General features: G+C 34.4%; 2 protein-coding genes across 2 annotated transcripts; both read left to right on the top strand.

Moving 5' to 3' along the window:
- The first annotated feature begins 218 nt into the window (after positions 1–218).
- Positions 219–10,800, top strand: LOC145581978 (CMP-sialic acid transporter 3-like). The gene is made up of 16 exons (XM_081639016.1): positions 219–517; positions 935–1,134; positions 1,446–1,562; positions 3,053–3,109; positions 3,904–3,981; positions 5,168–5,212; positions 5,808–5,867; positions 6,003–6,131; positions 6,228–6,305; positions 6,952–7,021; positions 9,304–9,411; positions 9,613–9,746; positions 9,836–9,912; positions 9,985–10,030; positions 10,165–10,216; positions 10,319–10,800. The coding sequence occupies exons 2-15, from the start codon at positions 967–969 to the stop codon at positions 10,213–10,215; spliced, it is 1,218 nt and encodes a 405-aa protein (XP_081495142.1). The 5' UTR covers positions 219–517; positions 935–966; the 3' UTR covers position 10,216; positions 10,319–10,800.
- A 1,883-nt stretch (positions 10,801–12,683) lies between these two features.
- On the top strand, positions 12,684–15,609 carry LOC145581977 (uncharacterized). Its single transcript, XM_081639015.1, has 2 exons — positions 12,684–13,440; positions 14,913–15,609. The coding sequence occupies exons 1-2, from the start codon at positions 12,755–12,757 to the stop codon at positions 15,175–15,177; spliced, it is 951 nt and encodes a 316-aa protein (XP_081495141.1). The 5' UTR covers positions 12,684–12,754; the 3' UTR covers positions 15,178–15,609.
- The last annotated feature ends 1,062 nt before the right edge of the window (positions 15,610–16,671 follow it).

The raw sequence follows: 16,671 nt of genomic DNA, 5'->3' as shown, positions 1-16,671 counted from the left end.
TAATCCTCTAATTTCTATATATTTCATAACAGAAACGTTGTTGAACTCAACAACCATAATTTGATTAGTTTCCCATAGTCCGAATCCACGTATAATAAATATATGCATTACAAAATCATTAATCTATTTATTTAATTATGTTTTAAAAGTCATATAATATGAGTGTTACAATACGATGAATTAAATTTTAAGCAAAATAGGAAAAGGGAAGAAGAAGTGGGCTTTTAACCAAATTAAACATCCCACGAGTTCTCTCTCTACATATGCTACGCATCTCTCTCTCTCCTCTTTAGTCGGTCGGATTTCCACCATTTTCAATTCAATTCTATTTCAATTTTATTCAATTCGATTCCAATTGCATTACCCAATTGCTGAAACCCTATAATTTTTGTTGTCTGATCGGAAATTTTCTCGATTTCTGGCAATAAAGTTGCGATCTGACCGGAATTTTTACTTCCGGTTAGTTGACTGATTTGATTTCGGAGTTTGAGCTCCTGGGTGATTATTTTATATTGAGGTAATGGTTTTTTGATTGATTTTGTACCAAATTGAGGTTTAAATTTGTTCAATTGTGGAAAAAACGATTAAGCTTTGGATTCTAGTTTAGCAAGATCTGGAATTTGTTTGTGATTTTATTGATTTTACTTTTAATTTTGAGGATTTGATCGAATTTGGGTGTCGGTGCATTTGGGATTTTGCAATAATGTAGGATTTGATTGTTGTTATTGGGGTTTTTATAGGAGTTTTAGTTTAGTTCTTGATGGGATCTGATTGAACATCTTAACTTCAAGTAAATCAATGAAATAGTGATATGTTTATGATTTAATTGTTTATAAATTATGTGATTTGCTATTGTTGGATTTAAGTTTGTGGAATGAATTCAGATAGATTGATTGACATTGTTTATTTGATTTTGTTGCTATTATTGATTTAGCTGCTGAGGCTCCATTAGAAAGTTTTGAAGCAATGAAGAACGGAGTGATAGAATGTAGTGTGTGTCACTCAAAAATAATGTCACCGACCTCCAAGACCGTGTCAAGGGCCTATGACCGGCATAGGAGTAAGGTTTCTTCGAAGCAACGTGTTCTTAACGTTCTCTTGGTTGTTGGAGATTGTTTTCTGGTTGGTTTGCAGGTAAAAGCCTATACGTTTTTGAATTTTTTATTTTTATTTCATTAGAAACTAGAGTGGTTGATTTAGACACTTCAATTAAAACACGATGAAAAACGACATAGTTATACCATATTATCATCAGCAGGCTCAGCCAATCTGTGTTTTTCGATGCTAGATCTGAGTCTGTAAGCTTGAGCAATATGTGAAGACTAATTGCCCTCGCTTATTTAAGTTGCTCATCCAACTAGCGGTTTATACTGTTTGATTATTTGAATGTATTAGCAGCTTCGAGCTTACAATTGACATGCGTGTCATTTCTCTTTTCTTGCTAGCCTGTTCTGGTTTACATGTCCAAGGTGGATGGGAAGTTCAATTTTAGTCCAGTCAGCGTCAACTTCTTGACCGAGGTTATGAAGGTTATTTTTGCAATGGTTATGCTTTTGATTCAGGTAAACTTGAATTCTGTCACTTTTACTTTGTTGAAATTTTATGTCAAGCTCTGTTCAGGTCTTTTCACCCTGCCTCTTCTGCCTTACTCCCATTCTTTACATTTTTTTGAAATTCACTGGGTGAAAGAGATGCAAAACATTTTGGTCTCATATATGCATTTAGTTACATGGGCAAAGTGCTTTGCTTAAGCTGACATTCCAAATTGTCTTGATTAGTTCACTTGATGGTTGTCCTTAATGTGCTTTCTGCTGTAGATGTCACCTTGAGTTTGATAGCATATCACCCAAGATATGTAGGAAACTTCGTACTAGCCTAGCCTTCATTTAGCATGGGGTATAACTTCAACTAGTGCTATGTAATGATCCAGTCCCCCCCCCCCCCCCCCCCCCCCCCCCCCCCCCCCTCTCTTCTCTCCCCATGCAAATTGAGTATTGGGAATGTGCATATTGGTATGGTGGAACACTTTTGGGCCAACTTAACATCATTAAGTAGTAAAATGCATTCAACGTATTAAAGTGCACCACAAATTAGTAACACTGTGCATAAGTCTGACTTTATATGTGTTAACCTCTTTGAAATCCCACCAAAAATTACATAGTAGGTGATTGTTGTATTCAGGGCTCTCTAAAATGACTTATGCTTCTTAAATTGGGTAGATCTTGTATATTGAAGAGATGTGATCGTAGACTAGGTATAAGATGGAATAAGTATGTAGTTATATATAAGTTAAGGAGAAATGTAGTCAAGGTCCTTTGTAGTCAAGGTCCTTTGTAGTTATATTGAATATTTAATGATATTCAAGACAAGGTAGACCACGATTGTTTCTCTTGTTAACCTGGTGGGATATAGGAAATTACATGAAAGACATCTTAAAACGAAGAGGCGAATATGACCTTTCGACAGTCATGATGGATCGATTTGCAGGTTTAGAATTCTGACTAAAAATCTTACATTTGAGTATTTCATGACAAAGAAGATAGACGAAACGATAGGTTTTTTTTTTTTTTTTTTTTTTTTTTTAATTTATTTTTTTGGCCAGAGGAATTCTCATTACTCACCAGTTTGAATGATTTTTTTTTTTTTGCTGAAATGTATAAAAAATGTAATCTAACTAAATACTAACTGGAGAGTTGTAGGATGTCTAGGCTTTTTTGCTGTGTGAAACTATGGATAATAAAGCTTCTAATTGAGTACTTTTGCTTCAAGATGATAATGAAAAGAACATAGAAGTGTATAGAATAGATTTTGGGGCTACATTGCTACAATTAAACAAGTAGTAGCTTTATTTCTTTCATGCTGGACTCTGATTCAAAATTTAAGAAGAACAAAGTTAGTTTTGGATGTCTATGAGCGATACTTTGCCATAACTAATTAAGTAGTTGTGTATTTTACTTTGAAATTTAATCGTTCTGCTCTCATCTTTTCTCCATGAATTTTTTTTTTGTCATGTTGTTGACCTATCTGCTCTGGTTACCGGTGATGTTTGCAGGCCAGAAATCAGAAAGTGGGAGAAAAACCTCTTCTATCTATCTCCACTTTTGTTCAGGTATTTTTTCTCTTTTTTTTTTTTTTTTTTTTTTTTTTTTTTTTTTTTTTTCTCTCTCTCTTTTGTTCTCTCTGATTATGTCACTCTTTTCATGCTTGTCATCACTACTTCTAAACAGTCTACATTAGCCTATGCTCTTCACAGAACCATATGCCTTTGTTCTGAAGGACCAGTGAGTTTATCAAATATGTATCTATGATTAAGATGGAAGTTTATTTGAAGTTTTATTCCTGTATTTATTGGAAATATGTTCATTAAAATCTGAGACTCTCATTTCAGTGTACCTCACGTCCTCACCTAGGTTGCTTTATTTTCACAAGGGAAGCTATATGTAGTCTGGGATTCTGGTCAGAGTATAGAATGGCTAGGTTTTGAAACGTACTGGGTGAATGTATGAACACATGTAATACTCATTGCTGGCATATGCTTTGAAGCATATTTGCCTTGAAGCATATTTGCCTGGCATAAGATGATTACAAAATAGAAACGATCTAAAGTTGGAAGTATCATATGAAAATATATCACTTTGTTGTTATAATTATAAACACAACCATCACATTGATATAATTACAGCCTTATATCAATGTAGTTTAACCATCATTAAATGTGGTGATGTTTGTGTAAATTAACATGCTTAATGCTGCAAAGATGCCCCTCAGATTGAACTATTAAAAAAATTCTTTAGTAGCATCCTTTCTGTGAATGGATGCTGCTGCTTGATTTAGTTGTTTGCTAGGTGTCTCTTGCTAACTTACATGTATCTGTGTTCTCAATATACGCCTTTCCTCTTGCAGGCTGCTCGCAACAATGTGCTTCTGGCTGTTCCTGCACTTCTATATGCAGTTAACAACTATCTCAAGTTTATTATGCAGGTATGTCATATGTAGATTGTGCCAATGTTGTGTTATGGAATCTGTGAGTGTGAGCTATTGTTGTAGTGTTCATTGCAATCATGCCCGTGCTGGATTTTCAATCCCATCTTGTGTCCTAATTACTCAATGTTTTATCCTGTGTATTACACCCTTATAATTCCAACTTACTAGTTTATTTTCATGAGAGATGGAACATTACTTTATATTGAACAGTGTGGTAGCAAATTTTTCAAAGTGAATTAAGAAAATTGGGCAACTTGGCCATCTTTAAGGGATAACTCCAGTAAATATTGATTGATATATTGACCTCAAAACTTTGTGGGGACTGGGGAGCTGTCTGTGGAAACTCAGTGTTTCCTTAGCTGCAGGCTCAGATATCCAATCTGGTTGTTGGGTACTGTCACCTGGTGTGTTTTGCTTCTTCCATGGTGCAATAAGCCACTTCTTGTCCTTCAATTGTAAGCTGCCATCCTTTAATGGAACCATCTTTTTGGTGCATTGGATTAGTCCGGCGGCCATATTGCTGCAAAACAGGGGTGTAGTATTTGTATAACCTCCTGCGAGCATAAGTACTTTATGTATTAGCTAGAACAATTGAATCGCAAGGCTAGGTTTGAGTCTCTCTAGAATGCCATTTCATTCTAGATTGGGTGGGGGGTATTGTGATGATAATCATGATAGTCCTCCTGGAAAGAAGTATAAGGAAAAAAGGGGAGAGATAAGAGGGTAAAAGAGTGGAGATCATATATGTGTAAATCTAAAAATTTCTGAAATCTGACAGTGATAGGTTGCCTGAAGTATATAGACATAAATGTCCCTTCTCAAAATTTAGCACTTGCTATGCAATTTAGCCAAAATCTATCATTCATTTGGAGATGCTCTCCAATTGATTCAAGGAAGCTAAAATACATAATATTCATAACATCGTGAAGATTTTATTGCTGAAAAATAAGGTGCATAGTATTTTACTGTTGATTCACGTCCATTCATTGCATCTTGTTCCTTTTTCCCTTTCTTTCCAGTCTAGTTGCATAATCCATTGTTAAATCTTAAATGTGTGATCATTGTATGTCATCTGATGCTGATGTGCGTAGCTGTAACACTTTAATCTTTTAGCTGGTTTCTTGTGTTTTTCTACTTTTAACAGTGTCATATATAAATGCTCACTCGATATTTCTTGATACAGTTATATTTCAATCCAGCAACTGTCAAGATGCTCAGTAATTTGAAGGTAAGTTTAGCATTTGTTTTGACCTTATCTTTTGGTTCACTTTTCCTTTCTTGTTGGAAATGTATGTTTTCTACCAGAAGCTGTATGTGATTTTTTAAGACAAACACACTTGAAAGGTGTCCTAGGAAAAAGGGAATTTGCAGTGATACTAAACCAACTTGCACATTTTTGGGTGGGAGGATAGTAGTATACTAGTTTACAAAAGAACTGTATCTTCTTCGAAACCTAGCTCTCTCATTGACATTGAAAGGAAGAAGTCAATAAATCAAATATTGAGTATTGAAAATTGCGCATGTACAGGGTTTAATTGGCTTAGTGATAATTCAGCACAACATTTAATTGTTTACTTAATTGACTTGGATGGTTTGGTTCTGGAGTTGCTTTTCCTTCCTTTCTTTTTTCCTCTCCGTCCTTCTGTGATTCTTTTCTTTCCTCCTTTGGTCTTATCCTTTTTGTTCTATTGTTTACACCCCTGGAAATCTGGAATTGTGATGAAGAGGGTGGGTTATTGTCTTACTTGCTTTTACATGTCTCTATGTTTGCTTTTATTACATTCACATATCACTGTGTCTTATCTTTGTCTTCACATTTACAGGTTTTGGTAATTGCTGTTCTGCTAAGGATGGTAATGAGACGCAAGTTTTCTATTATTCAGGTGAGTGATGATGGATTATAAATCCAGTATATATATTGAGCTTATAAATTATTACAATACAAAGTAGTTCACTTCATTTGTGCCATGGATGAACACTAATCTTCAATGTTGTATACCTTTTTATTGTTTTTGTAGTGGGAAGCTCTTGCTCTGTTACTCATAGGCATTAGTGTCAATCAAATGCGTTCTGGTCCTTCCGGACCTGAGGATTCTGCATTGGGACTTCCAGTTGCAACAGGAGCATACATCTATACATTGATCTTTGTACGTCACAGATTTCTGAATATTTTCTCCTTGCATTTTCCTTTTTAGGTTTGTAAATAAATATTATTGATGCTTATGTATAAACTCAATCTGCAGGTTACAGTTCCATCTTTGGCCTCTGTATTTAATGAGTATGCTTTAAAGAGCCAATATGAAACGAGCATATACCTTCAGGTAATTCTATTTCTTTTTTTCCTTTGTGGATTTTCCTTTTCCTATACCTTGCTATCAGTGTATATCCGAGACATTAGTAATGAAACATCCAAGGCTTAAAGCTTAGAAGCTGCTTAAAGCTTGGCTCATCTTCAAAATAGTACCAGAAAACTCATTGGTTAAAAGTTAAATGTGAATGCATATGCTTGATGTTTCGACTATATTTTTGTCCATATCCCTTGGAGTATATTTTGAATATAATGAAGATGAATAGAACATACTACGTATGAAAGAATCAATTTACATGACCTCGAAAAGTTCATTTTCAATCTGGGACTAGCATCAGGACCTGAGTATTATAAAATTATATAAGCTTCCAAAGCTGGTGCTACAGAGGCGTCATTGCATAACTGTTGTATTTCTATTTGCACTTTTTATGTTAAAAACCTTGCCGTGATGTTAGAATATAAGAGAAGGCAAAAGAATTATGTTCCTGTCCCGCTCTCTGGTTTTATTCTTAATTAATTTTTAAGCTCTTTAGTTTGATGCAGTACTGATTAAGGGCACATTGAACATGTTGAATGCTCTGCCTTTGCATATTTGATTCCTTGACATTCAGCTAGTTACTTTGATACTTATTTTTGCCTCAATTTTGATATTATGGCAGAACTTATTCTTATATGGATATGGTGCAATTTTCAACCTTTTGGCCATAGTGGGAATTGCTTTGGTGAAAGGTATGACTATTAGGCTCTTAAGCTTCTTTGCCTTTTCTTTTGGCAAAGAATAACATTTAGCTTTCAATTTGGGCTTTCTGCATTTGTTGTACAAGTTTTAGGAATTTGTGGACCATTACCTTTAACTACCTTTGACTTGTGGTGTTTGGAGGGAGGGGGAGGGAAACACTTGTATCTTCCAGGAGTGCAGACGAAAAAAATATGATCACATCTACAATTGCATCACGAACTAGCACTTGAATATGTGAGATAGATTTTGGGACTAGTATCAAATCCATGGTGACCATATCTGTTTTAAGCCAAACAAATTTTTAAGTGTTACTTCTAGAGTGCTAGGTCTGCTACAGGCTAAAGTCGTATCATCTAATCAAAAGTAATTCCTAAAACCACTAACTAAAATAGATAGGGAAGTAGGGTCGAATCCACAGGGGAAACAATGTTCTTTTACTCCTAATTATTTATTATAATCTAAATTATTAAGTAACCAAATTATTTTTAAGGGAATTAAACTAAGGAGGATAATTAGGAAGAAATCAATAATAAAAAGCCTAGGTTCACAGGTTCACCAATAAATAATATTGCACACATAACATGATTAATAGGCTCTCGCAATTTATTAATCAACATAGGTCTAATAGGCTCTCGCAATTTATTAGATCTAAGTTCCTATTGAAAATAACTTTTAATATCAAATTAACATTTGCTCAATTCATCAATTCAATATTGTTATACTTTTACAATCAAATCACATTTTCTCGATTCATAATCCAATTGTAAAGAATTAAAACAATTCAATAAGAAATTATCATGCAATAACAATAATCAACAATAACAAATTCATCCCTTCATATTAATTATGGATCCCCTAAGAACCCTAGAAATTAACTACTCACACATATTTAAATCTAAAATAATCAAAAGTAATTAAAGAAAGCATGATAAAAAAACAATAATAATTAAAAGAGGGTAAAAAGCAATAATAATGAAGAAAGCAATAAATAGAATTAAACTAAAAACAATAATAATAAAACAAGGAAAACGAAAGTATTTTAATACTAAAACAATAATCTAAACTGATGAAAACTAAACCTATAACTAATACGAAACTAAACTAATAAAAGAACAAAAACTAAAAACTAAAACTAACCTCCCAAACCTACGTACTACTTGCCTCCTTTTATAAGGAGCCCACAAAGTACAACTCCTAATAAAACTCAAACAAGAATTAATGTCAGCCAATTAACTGCCTCACTTAACTAAAGCTATTGGGCTTCTTGCAACAAGGCCCAATCGGCTTATAGCAGCAACAACAAGCATTCGCCTCACCGGCCATAGGCTACCCGATCGGGCCCGGATAATTGGTTGGTAGCGAACTGGGCTTCTTTCTTGGGCCGTCTTGCTTACTCTTGGACCTTTTTTGTTTGTCTTATGATTTGTGTTCTCATTACTTGGTCCGTACTCCGTAATAGTAGCTTGCAAAACTTGTAGTTCTTCACCAATCAAGCCCTTAATCACCGAACTAAATTTATCTAACTCGGTCTGAGGCTAAAAATATTCGGTCATAAAATATGATCAAACTCTAATATCTTCTTAGTGGCTCAATAAGTTTGGGAATTGTCATAAATCTGCAAATTCCTACAAAATAATATCAACTCTACAAAAACACTAGAAAACGTATATTAATAATAAAAATAGCTCCGCAGAGCTCAAATAAACATAAATATGACCGTGGGACGGGGAATAAAAATACATATAAGACTCATCATCTTCACTAGAGACAGACAGTAGGTTGAGGTCAGTTTTAGTAATAGTCTAGCCTCTTATTGAAAACAAAGTGCTCTCTTTGTTGGAAATAAAGGGGCTGGGTATATAGCAAGGCTGCAAAAAATATAGAATGGACTCACGGAGAATCACCAAAAAACAGATCTGGAGAAAATTAGTATATGATGTCATGGAATTTGAATATCTTCATCCCAATCGCAAAGAATGATACTTCCTCTGTTTTTTTTTAGTTGACACCTTTCTATTATCACGCTTGTCAAAGTATATTTTTAATGCTTAATAAATTCAATTATCAACATTGTAAAATCATAAAAAGTGGATATTAATAAAATATTCATATAGACGATTCAAACAAGATCCCTCTTGATTATATTTTATCGCTAAAAAAAAAACGGAGGAAGTATCATTTTAGAGATAGTTTGCATATGATGCCTGTTTTCATCCCAATCACAAAAAATGATTTGCATCTCTAAAATTTGGATTTGTATATCATGTTTCAGGCCCAAACAGCTTTAACATTCTTGAGGGACATTCAAAAGCTACGATGCTTCTAATATGCAATAATGCAGCTCAAGGAATCTTGTCTTCCTTCTTCTTTAAATATGCAGGCAAGCATTTCTGGAATTTGTTTTGCTGCTTAATTAGTTACATTGTGTTCGGTTGTTGGCATCTTCCTGTTGTTTGATGGAGTACTTGTTGTCTTATAATCTTGGCATTGCTGTTGTAGCTCTGTAGCAGATGTTTTACAGTTTAGAACATGATCATTTCTGTTTTATGCTGACAAATTGTTTTTCTTTTCTTTTTTCCAGACACAATTTTGAAGAAGTATTCTTCAACTGTTGCCACAATCTTTACGGGTTTTGCTTCTGCTGCACTGTTTGGTCATAGGCTAACAATTAACTTTATGTTGGGGATTTCTATAGTTTTCATCTCAATGCATCAGGTAAACGAAACAAAATGAAGTGGGATATTAGAGGGTATTGCCTATGAAAAACCATTTCATCTCACTGATTATTTTTTCACTTTTTACAGTTTTTCTCCCCTCTTTCAAAAGTGAAAGATGAACAGGAAAACAATGTAGAATTGATGGACGTACCAAACAATATCAGGTGAGTTGTTGTCTTTTGGCTGTTGAGCAAGGTAATTCATGAATGGATCTGATTTAATTGGTGATATTTCAGGTCGAAGGACCCCTTTATAGATATGGCTGCTGGAGCTAATGAGGAGGTTTGTACTTTTGTGTGTGATTACATATTTCTAAACTACCCTTCCCCCCCCCCCCCCCCCCCCCCCCCCCCCCTAAAAAACTTCATCCCTTTTTCATATGCAATTCAATAATATTTCTGAAATTTCTTTTTCAGGCTAGTCATCGTGTAGATCATGATGATAGACAACCACTTCTTCCCAGATAAGGTTAATTTCTGTGTATAAATCAGTTCAGCTTTTATTTCTTCAATATTGTTTCAATTGTTGATGACATTTATTCTGCAATCTCACACTTGATTTTCTGTGCAGTTTGATTGCAGACTTTCTTGCGAGTGTATAAAATGGATAAGTGTTTCCAAGTATAAGTTGGACTACAGCGGCCATTAATTGCAGAAGCTGGAATAAGAAAGAATGAACAGATCATATATTTCCTGCTCCATATAGATGTATACAGCATTTCTGAATTGAATTTGGAATTTGGGATCTGAGGGTACCTGTTTAATGTGTATTCTCTGGGGCTAGTCATATCCTGGGCAGGCTAGCTTTTCTGCGATCCCTGCTCGTCAACACACACAGCTAGCAATACTTAATTCTTGAACATTCTTTTACGTAGGTTAAATGCAGATAAATTTTGGCCCTCTTCATATTACCTCATTTTGTAGCTATATTGTTGACATTTTATTGTAGTTTCCGTCATGCGCCTCCACATTTAGCTTTTAGTTTATTGTAAGTCTGTAAGGTACAAGATTTTGATGAAAAATATATCCAGGTTTTTTTTTTAATTTTTTTTTTTTAATGCTAATGGTTAAATGTGCTCCATTTATTAGTTGTGTAATACTTCATATTTTCTTTTGTACTCTGTATGTGTGCGTCTGATACTCTGATAATACCTGCTAATCTGAAACAGTGAGCTCAAATTGTTGGGGGAAGGCTGATACTAATGTAATTTGGAGGATTTTCATCAGGTTCTTTTTTTTTTTTTTTTTTTTTTTTTTTTTTTTTTTCCAATATTTTTTTGTTTCTCAAACAATAAAGTTTAAATAAAAGCTGAGTCAGAATCGAAATTGAGATAATGATAGAACTCTTATTTTGAAAGAGGTTGGTAATACTTCTTTCCATATGAACTATTTATTCCTCTGAATATAAACGAGAAGTTCTACTAGCTAATAGATCACGACATTGAAGCTTTTTTTTGAAACTTATTTAGGCAAGATTGCATCATATGCTCCTATTATATAGTTTTTTTCTTTTTGGACAATACTAGATATTTGATTTAATCAATGAAAACAATATCTCCTCCTTTAAAAATAATGTTTTATTTGAGAGTGAGGGACACTGGTTAGAACTTATCTATCAGTTCAAGGAGATTCTAGGACTGATTCTCACCGCCGCCTTTGTGGCTCTCTAAAAACAAAAATAAATAAATAAATAAATTGTTTTATTTATACCTATAGAAAATATTTTGTTGAAAATTTGTAAATGAACAAAATATTAAAGACTTGTTGTTCATTCGAAGCTAATTCATGCCAATTTGAAAGATTCTCAAAGAGAAAAATAATTTCAAAAGTAATTTTCTTATTTACATCATTAATAATGGTAAATTCAAATGTAAATAGACACTAAGATGAAAAACTATAGAAACATCAAAGAATTCCCTATACATGAAGTAAATTAATTATTGATATGCTTCTTTTTCCATGTAAAAAAAAAAAAAAAAAAAAAAAAAACCATCATAGAAACATATTAATCTAGAATTGAAATAGATTTGTTATTAAAAAAAAGAAGATATCAATACAAAGATATAAACGGTTATACAAGTATTATGCAATTAATTAACATGTAATATATTGAAAAATAAAAATGTATAAACAAAGAATTTCCCGAGATTATTTCTAAGGTGATAATAGTCAATCATCCATTTCGAGTATTTTACTAAACAAAAATAGTAACATCATTCCTCAATTTATTAAGACTTTCATTCTACAACATAAAATGATCTTTCAAATTTACTTTATTTTCTATTCTCTTGCATCATTTTCAATAATCTCTATAACCAAAAAGAGTCTCCATTCAGTACTAATTCTTGTTTATTTGACGCTTTTTCATCTTTTTCAAAGAGAAAAATTAGTTCAAATGTCAATTATACATTAACTATGGTACATCAAAAGTATAACATGCATCCAACTTTAAAAATAACACTGAAGTTATGACACAATCATCAAAAACCTCTACCTACACTTAGCCCATAGTTTCAAACACTATATTCTTAATTCCCTCATGTCTTTTTCTACAATCCCTAGCACCAAAGTGTCATATTTTTAGGATGCCGATCCAGTTCACTGGAATTTAGCTCCAACCATATCCGGATCTGACCCCGAATCGCACACTTGGCTTTTGGTGGATGAGTCTTCTAACAAGATAGTCTGCATACGGTGAGGTTCGAGCCAAGACCTTCCTTAAGCGACATCAAGTTGCTTACCACTTGAACCAAAATCTTGGTTTTTGGCAGCTGAACCAACTCTCGTTGGTGCCAAAGTGTTGTCATTCATAGCATATTCTTGCTTATTTAACCCAGTTTCACCTTTTTTTTTTTTTTTTTTTTTTCACATATACAAAGGTAAATTTATAAAAAGCAAACACGGTAATTAGACACGAACCTCGAAAACCTTCACCTACACACTCCCTCAGTCCACAGTTTAAAACCCCCCAAGCAGCCGCTCCCTTTTCTCTCTCCTCCACACTTCCATGGCCTCCTCTTCAAAACTCACCAAAAATGACATTCTCTCTCCTCCACAACCGCCGCCACCTCCACACCACCCACCATTGAAGAAACCTTCCGACGCCATTAACAAGAAACGCAAGCTTCACACCTCAATCACCTCCGATAACTCCGACATTCTCTCTCCTTCAATGGACGACCTCGCTCTCTCCAAATCCTCCCACCTTACGCACCAGGAACTCCTCCGCCGTCGTCTCCACCGTTTGCGGCGACTCTCCGGCGTTTACAGAGATCATTACTGGGCTTTAATGGAGGATCTTAGGGTTCATTATAGGGAGTATTACTGGAAGTACGGCATTAGTCCTTGCAAAGAGGAGGATGAGAGAGAAAGTGGTGGTGGTGATCGGGAAATTGCCGGGTTTAATGCCGAGGGTTGTGGCGAATCCAATAATATGAGCAATAACAACGTTATTAATAGTAGTAGTGTGACGAATAATCATAGCAATTGCCCTGTTTCGGGGACCGGTGGCGGGAAATTAGGGTTAGGGGTTGGGGGTGAGAGTGGAGCTGAATTCAAGGTGGCTGGAAATAACCGGTGTGCGTATGTTACGTGTAGGTTGAAGGCTATGGCGTTAACTAGCTTTTGTTATTTGCATATATTGTCTGATCCTCAGCAGAACCTTTACAAGGCTTGCAACTATATTATCAAGATGTAATTCTCTTTCCTCTTCTCTAAATTTTAATTTTGTGTTGATTATTTTGATTTGGTAATTGGGTTTTAATTTGTTGCTTGATTGTTCTATTTGTTGGCGAAAGTATGATGATTGTAGTGATCATAGTGTCATGGTTTGTATGTTCGGATTCGTAGTGCTGATTTGGACTAGCTAATTATGTTGCACTGGTTGAAGTGCTGGTTTCTTACTAGCTAATTATGTTGGTGATGTATGGTTGCGGGTGAGAAGGCTTGTTCTTGACATTTTATAGGCCTTGGGGAAACAATGAACGAGGGTTCCTTGTGTTTGTATTTTACAGTGTATACACATAGTTTTAGCGAATGTTACTCTGCCACGTTATCAAAGTTTCAGCTTCTTGGATCATACCTACTTTTTGATACCATGCGAGGAAGAAGTCATGTAAAGAAGAGAGGAAGAAATAAGAGATGATAAACTAAATTGGTTGTAATCGCAGTGAAATTAGTATTAGGGGAAGCAATTTCAAGTTCGTGACTTTATTCATTTTCTTTATCCATTGTGGATTCTAGTGTGCTTATTGATATTGATTTGCAATTAGTATCCCCAAATTGAGTGAGAAATATAGCGCTTTATACAATAGGTTTTAGGTTTGAGAATTGTCATACTATGATCCAGTGTCATGCCAGGGGCATGTTATTGTGAATGTATGTTGACTTCATGACTTCACAGATTTTAATGTAAAGCAATGCCTTTTAAATAGCTAGATTGATAGACAGATGGAAATTCGTAGGAATTGATGTTTAATGTTGGGCATAATAAAAAATAAGTTGAAACTTGAATAGTAGATACACCAATTGAATAAATTCTTTGTATTACTCATTGCTTATTACTTGTAACACTGTAAGAGAAAAGGAGGAGAAATATTTTATGTGAAGTAGTGTTACATTATTTATAGATTAGGAAAGGTGATAAATCTCAGATAAATGCAGCATAGATGATTTGATTTATGGAAATGAAATCTTCATACCTCAGTGTATGATGTGTCTTCAAACCACCAAAAAAACAGGGACTTTAAATTTTTGTGTCCCTATCATTGATGGGCTGTTCTGGTGGCATCTCCCTCATACCCTCATGATTGGGCCTTGTTAAATTAGTGATGCTAAAATGACAACTTGTATTAATTGTATGGAGGAATGTAGAAACATTTGATTTAGCATCTTTGGGTATATTCCCTCCGTTCGGATTTTATTGTCAAATTACTCTATGAATTAAATTATAAGCATGACTAATATTTGGACAGTGGAAGTGCCTTTAGAATTACATTACCAGATGGGGTTTGTGTGCTTGTCAAATGAACAGTTCTCTTTAATTATTTATTTTGATATATCTAGCATATTTACGAGGCTGTTATATCTATTAGTATTATGAAGTTTATAACAAATTCCATTTAATTGAGTGATGCTTACGAATTTTTATATTTGTATATATTCAGTGCACAGCAAGGACCAATACTATGTGGGAGGCCAATACTGAAATCTACCGTACCCTCACTGTGTAACATCCACTTTCCAAAGGCTCAGAAAGATGTTAAACATGCTTTGAAGAAAGCAGGTTTAAATGTGTCATCATCTAGTAAACTTGCTCCCAAGTTCCATGTTATCATAGCAGAGTATGTGAACCTTATACAATCAAAAAGAAGGGCAGCTCAGAAGCATAATGGCAAGAGTTTCGTCGTTAAAGAAGAATCAGCATGCTGAACTTATGCTGTAGATCTCAGTTGAGTAAAGATTTTGATTTGAATGCCCAATCTTATCTTAAGGAGACATGCCATCATGCTATAAGGAACATTGGCTTACTCGAGGTACTCTAGGGTTTTCTCAATCTTTGTTCCTGAGATCTACCTGGGTTTTTTCTTTTGCCTGAGAATTGCTGCTTGTTAACTGTGCCTGACATGCCTTGAGAACATTCTATACAAGTTAGCCTTGCATAGTTTTGCTGCCAATGTTTATTATGTGAGGATTTACCTTGTTTATGTTCTAATCTTCTTGTTTAGACCTACAGTTTGTAAATATGTAAGTTTATTGTCTGTTGTATGTAGAGTTAAGTTAACATTTTGTGAAAGAATTAGATATATCTAGTCAGATTCTGTAGATTTTGGCTAAATAATTACGTAGTTGCTAACTTTTTTTTTTTTTGGTTATTTTTTTTATACAGTCCATTTGATTAATGTTTGTTGGTGATAACTCTTTTGTTTGGTTTAGTGCTTTTAGGCATCCTTCATTCCTTCTTTTTTCTTTGTTACCTATAAGTGCTTCAAAAGTCTTTAAACTTCCTTGGTCTTTCCTATCAGTTATTGCTTCAATTTATAGATTTTAGGGGTTTTGGATTTAAATCTGGATCTCAAGAAACAGGATGGTATGCGTTGTGTGTTTGGAGGAGACAATAGTTCTAGGGATTTTTGGTATAACTGTGGTATGAGTTGAGTGTAACTGTTTAAGGATGCAGTGGACAGTCTTTGATGAGAGGAAAAGTATAGGCTGATTGATTAATTGAACTCAGATTTTTGACAATATTAGTAGATTTATGTGGGTGCCTCTGCGGTATTTAGCTGCATTTCTTCATTTGTTTCAGGTGGTGATTTTATATACTTGTTTCGGGTTTCGGGTCGGGGTTTAATACACTTTTTTCTTTAATTGTGCCTGAAGTGTTTTAGTCCAATCAAACTTGAATGAGTTTTTTTTTTTGGTTCAATACGCTGTAACTTTCTAGTACAGAAGTTCTTCTAAAAATAGGCTCAAAGTGATTAGCAAGTGGATTTGATATTAGAGGGTCAAAAAGAAATAATGAAGGTGTCAAGAAATGGTTCCAGCTTATTAACCCAATGCCCTCAGGTTTGAAGTACACAACTCATAAAAGGCAGATACACTCTTTTGTCTCTGTACTGTAATAATCTTAAGTGTAAGGTAAACACGTTACAACATTACTTGGTTGCTTATAAAATCAACCTAGTCTGGATCTATTTGTATATTATTCTGAGTTGTTTTGTCACTCAACTCTCAAGTTAAGGGAGCTGTGTATGTCAGTATGTGTAACAATAGTAGGTTTCTGCAGGTCTGAAGTCTGAACTCTACTATTTGCTCCAATTTGTCATTATTTTTTTCCTGAATTGTCGGGCTTGTTTTCCCGGGTTTGTGCTGTAATACGAAAATGGTAATCCTATAGACAGACCAGAAGGACAAGCTTATAATTCT

Source organism: Chenopodium album, chromosome 15 (assembly GCF_948465745.1).
Source record: "Chenopodium album chromosome 15, dcCheAlbu1.1, whole genome shotgun sequence".
Taxonomy (NCBI): domain Eukaryota; kingdom Viridiplantae; phylum Streptophyta; class Magnoliopsida; order Caryophyllales; family Amaranthaceae; genus Chenopodium; species Chenopodium album.
The sequence above is the reverse complement of the archived record's forward strand: the minus strand, read 5'-3'. Positions and strand labels throughout refer to the sequence as shown.

Bases quoted from the DNA above. Each gene is read 5' to 3' on its own strand.
- LOC145581978 (XM_081639016.1), top strand. From the start codon at position 967: ATGAAGAACGGAGTGATAGAATGTAGTGTGTGTCACTCAAAAATAATG. The intron at 6,306-6,951 runs GTAATTCTATTT...ATATTATGGCAG, and splicing joins AAACGAGCATATACCTTCAG to AACTTATTCTTATATGGATA. The intron at 9,412-9,612 runs GCAAGCATTTCT...TCTTTTTTCCAG, and splicing joins CTTCTTCTTTAAATATGCAG to ACACAATTTTGAAGAAGTAT.
- LOC145581977 (XM_081639015.1), top strand. From the start codon at position 12,755: ATGGCCTCCTCTTCAAAACTCACCAAAAATGACATTCTCTCTCCTCCA. The intron at 13,441-14,912 runs GTAATTCTCTTT...GTATATATTCAG, and splicing joins TGCAACTATATTATCAAGAT to TGCACAGCAAGGACCAATAC.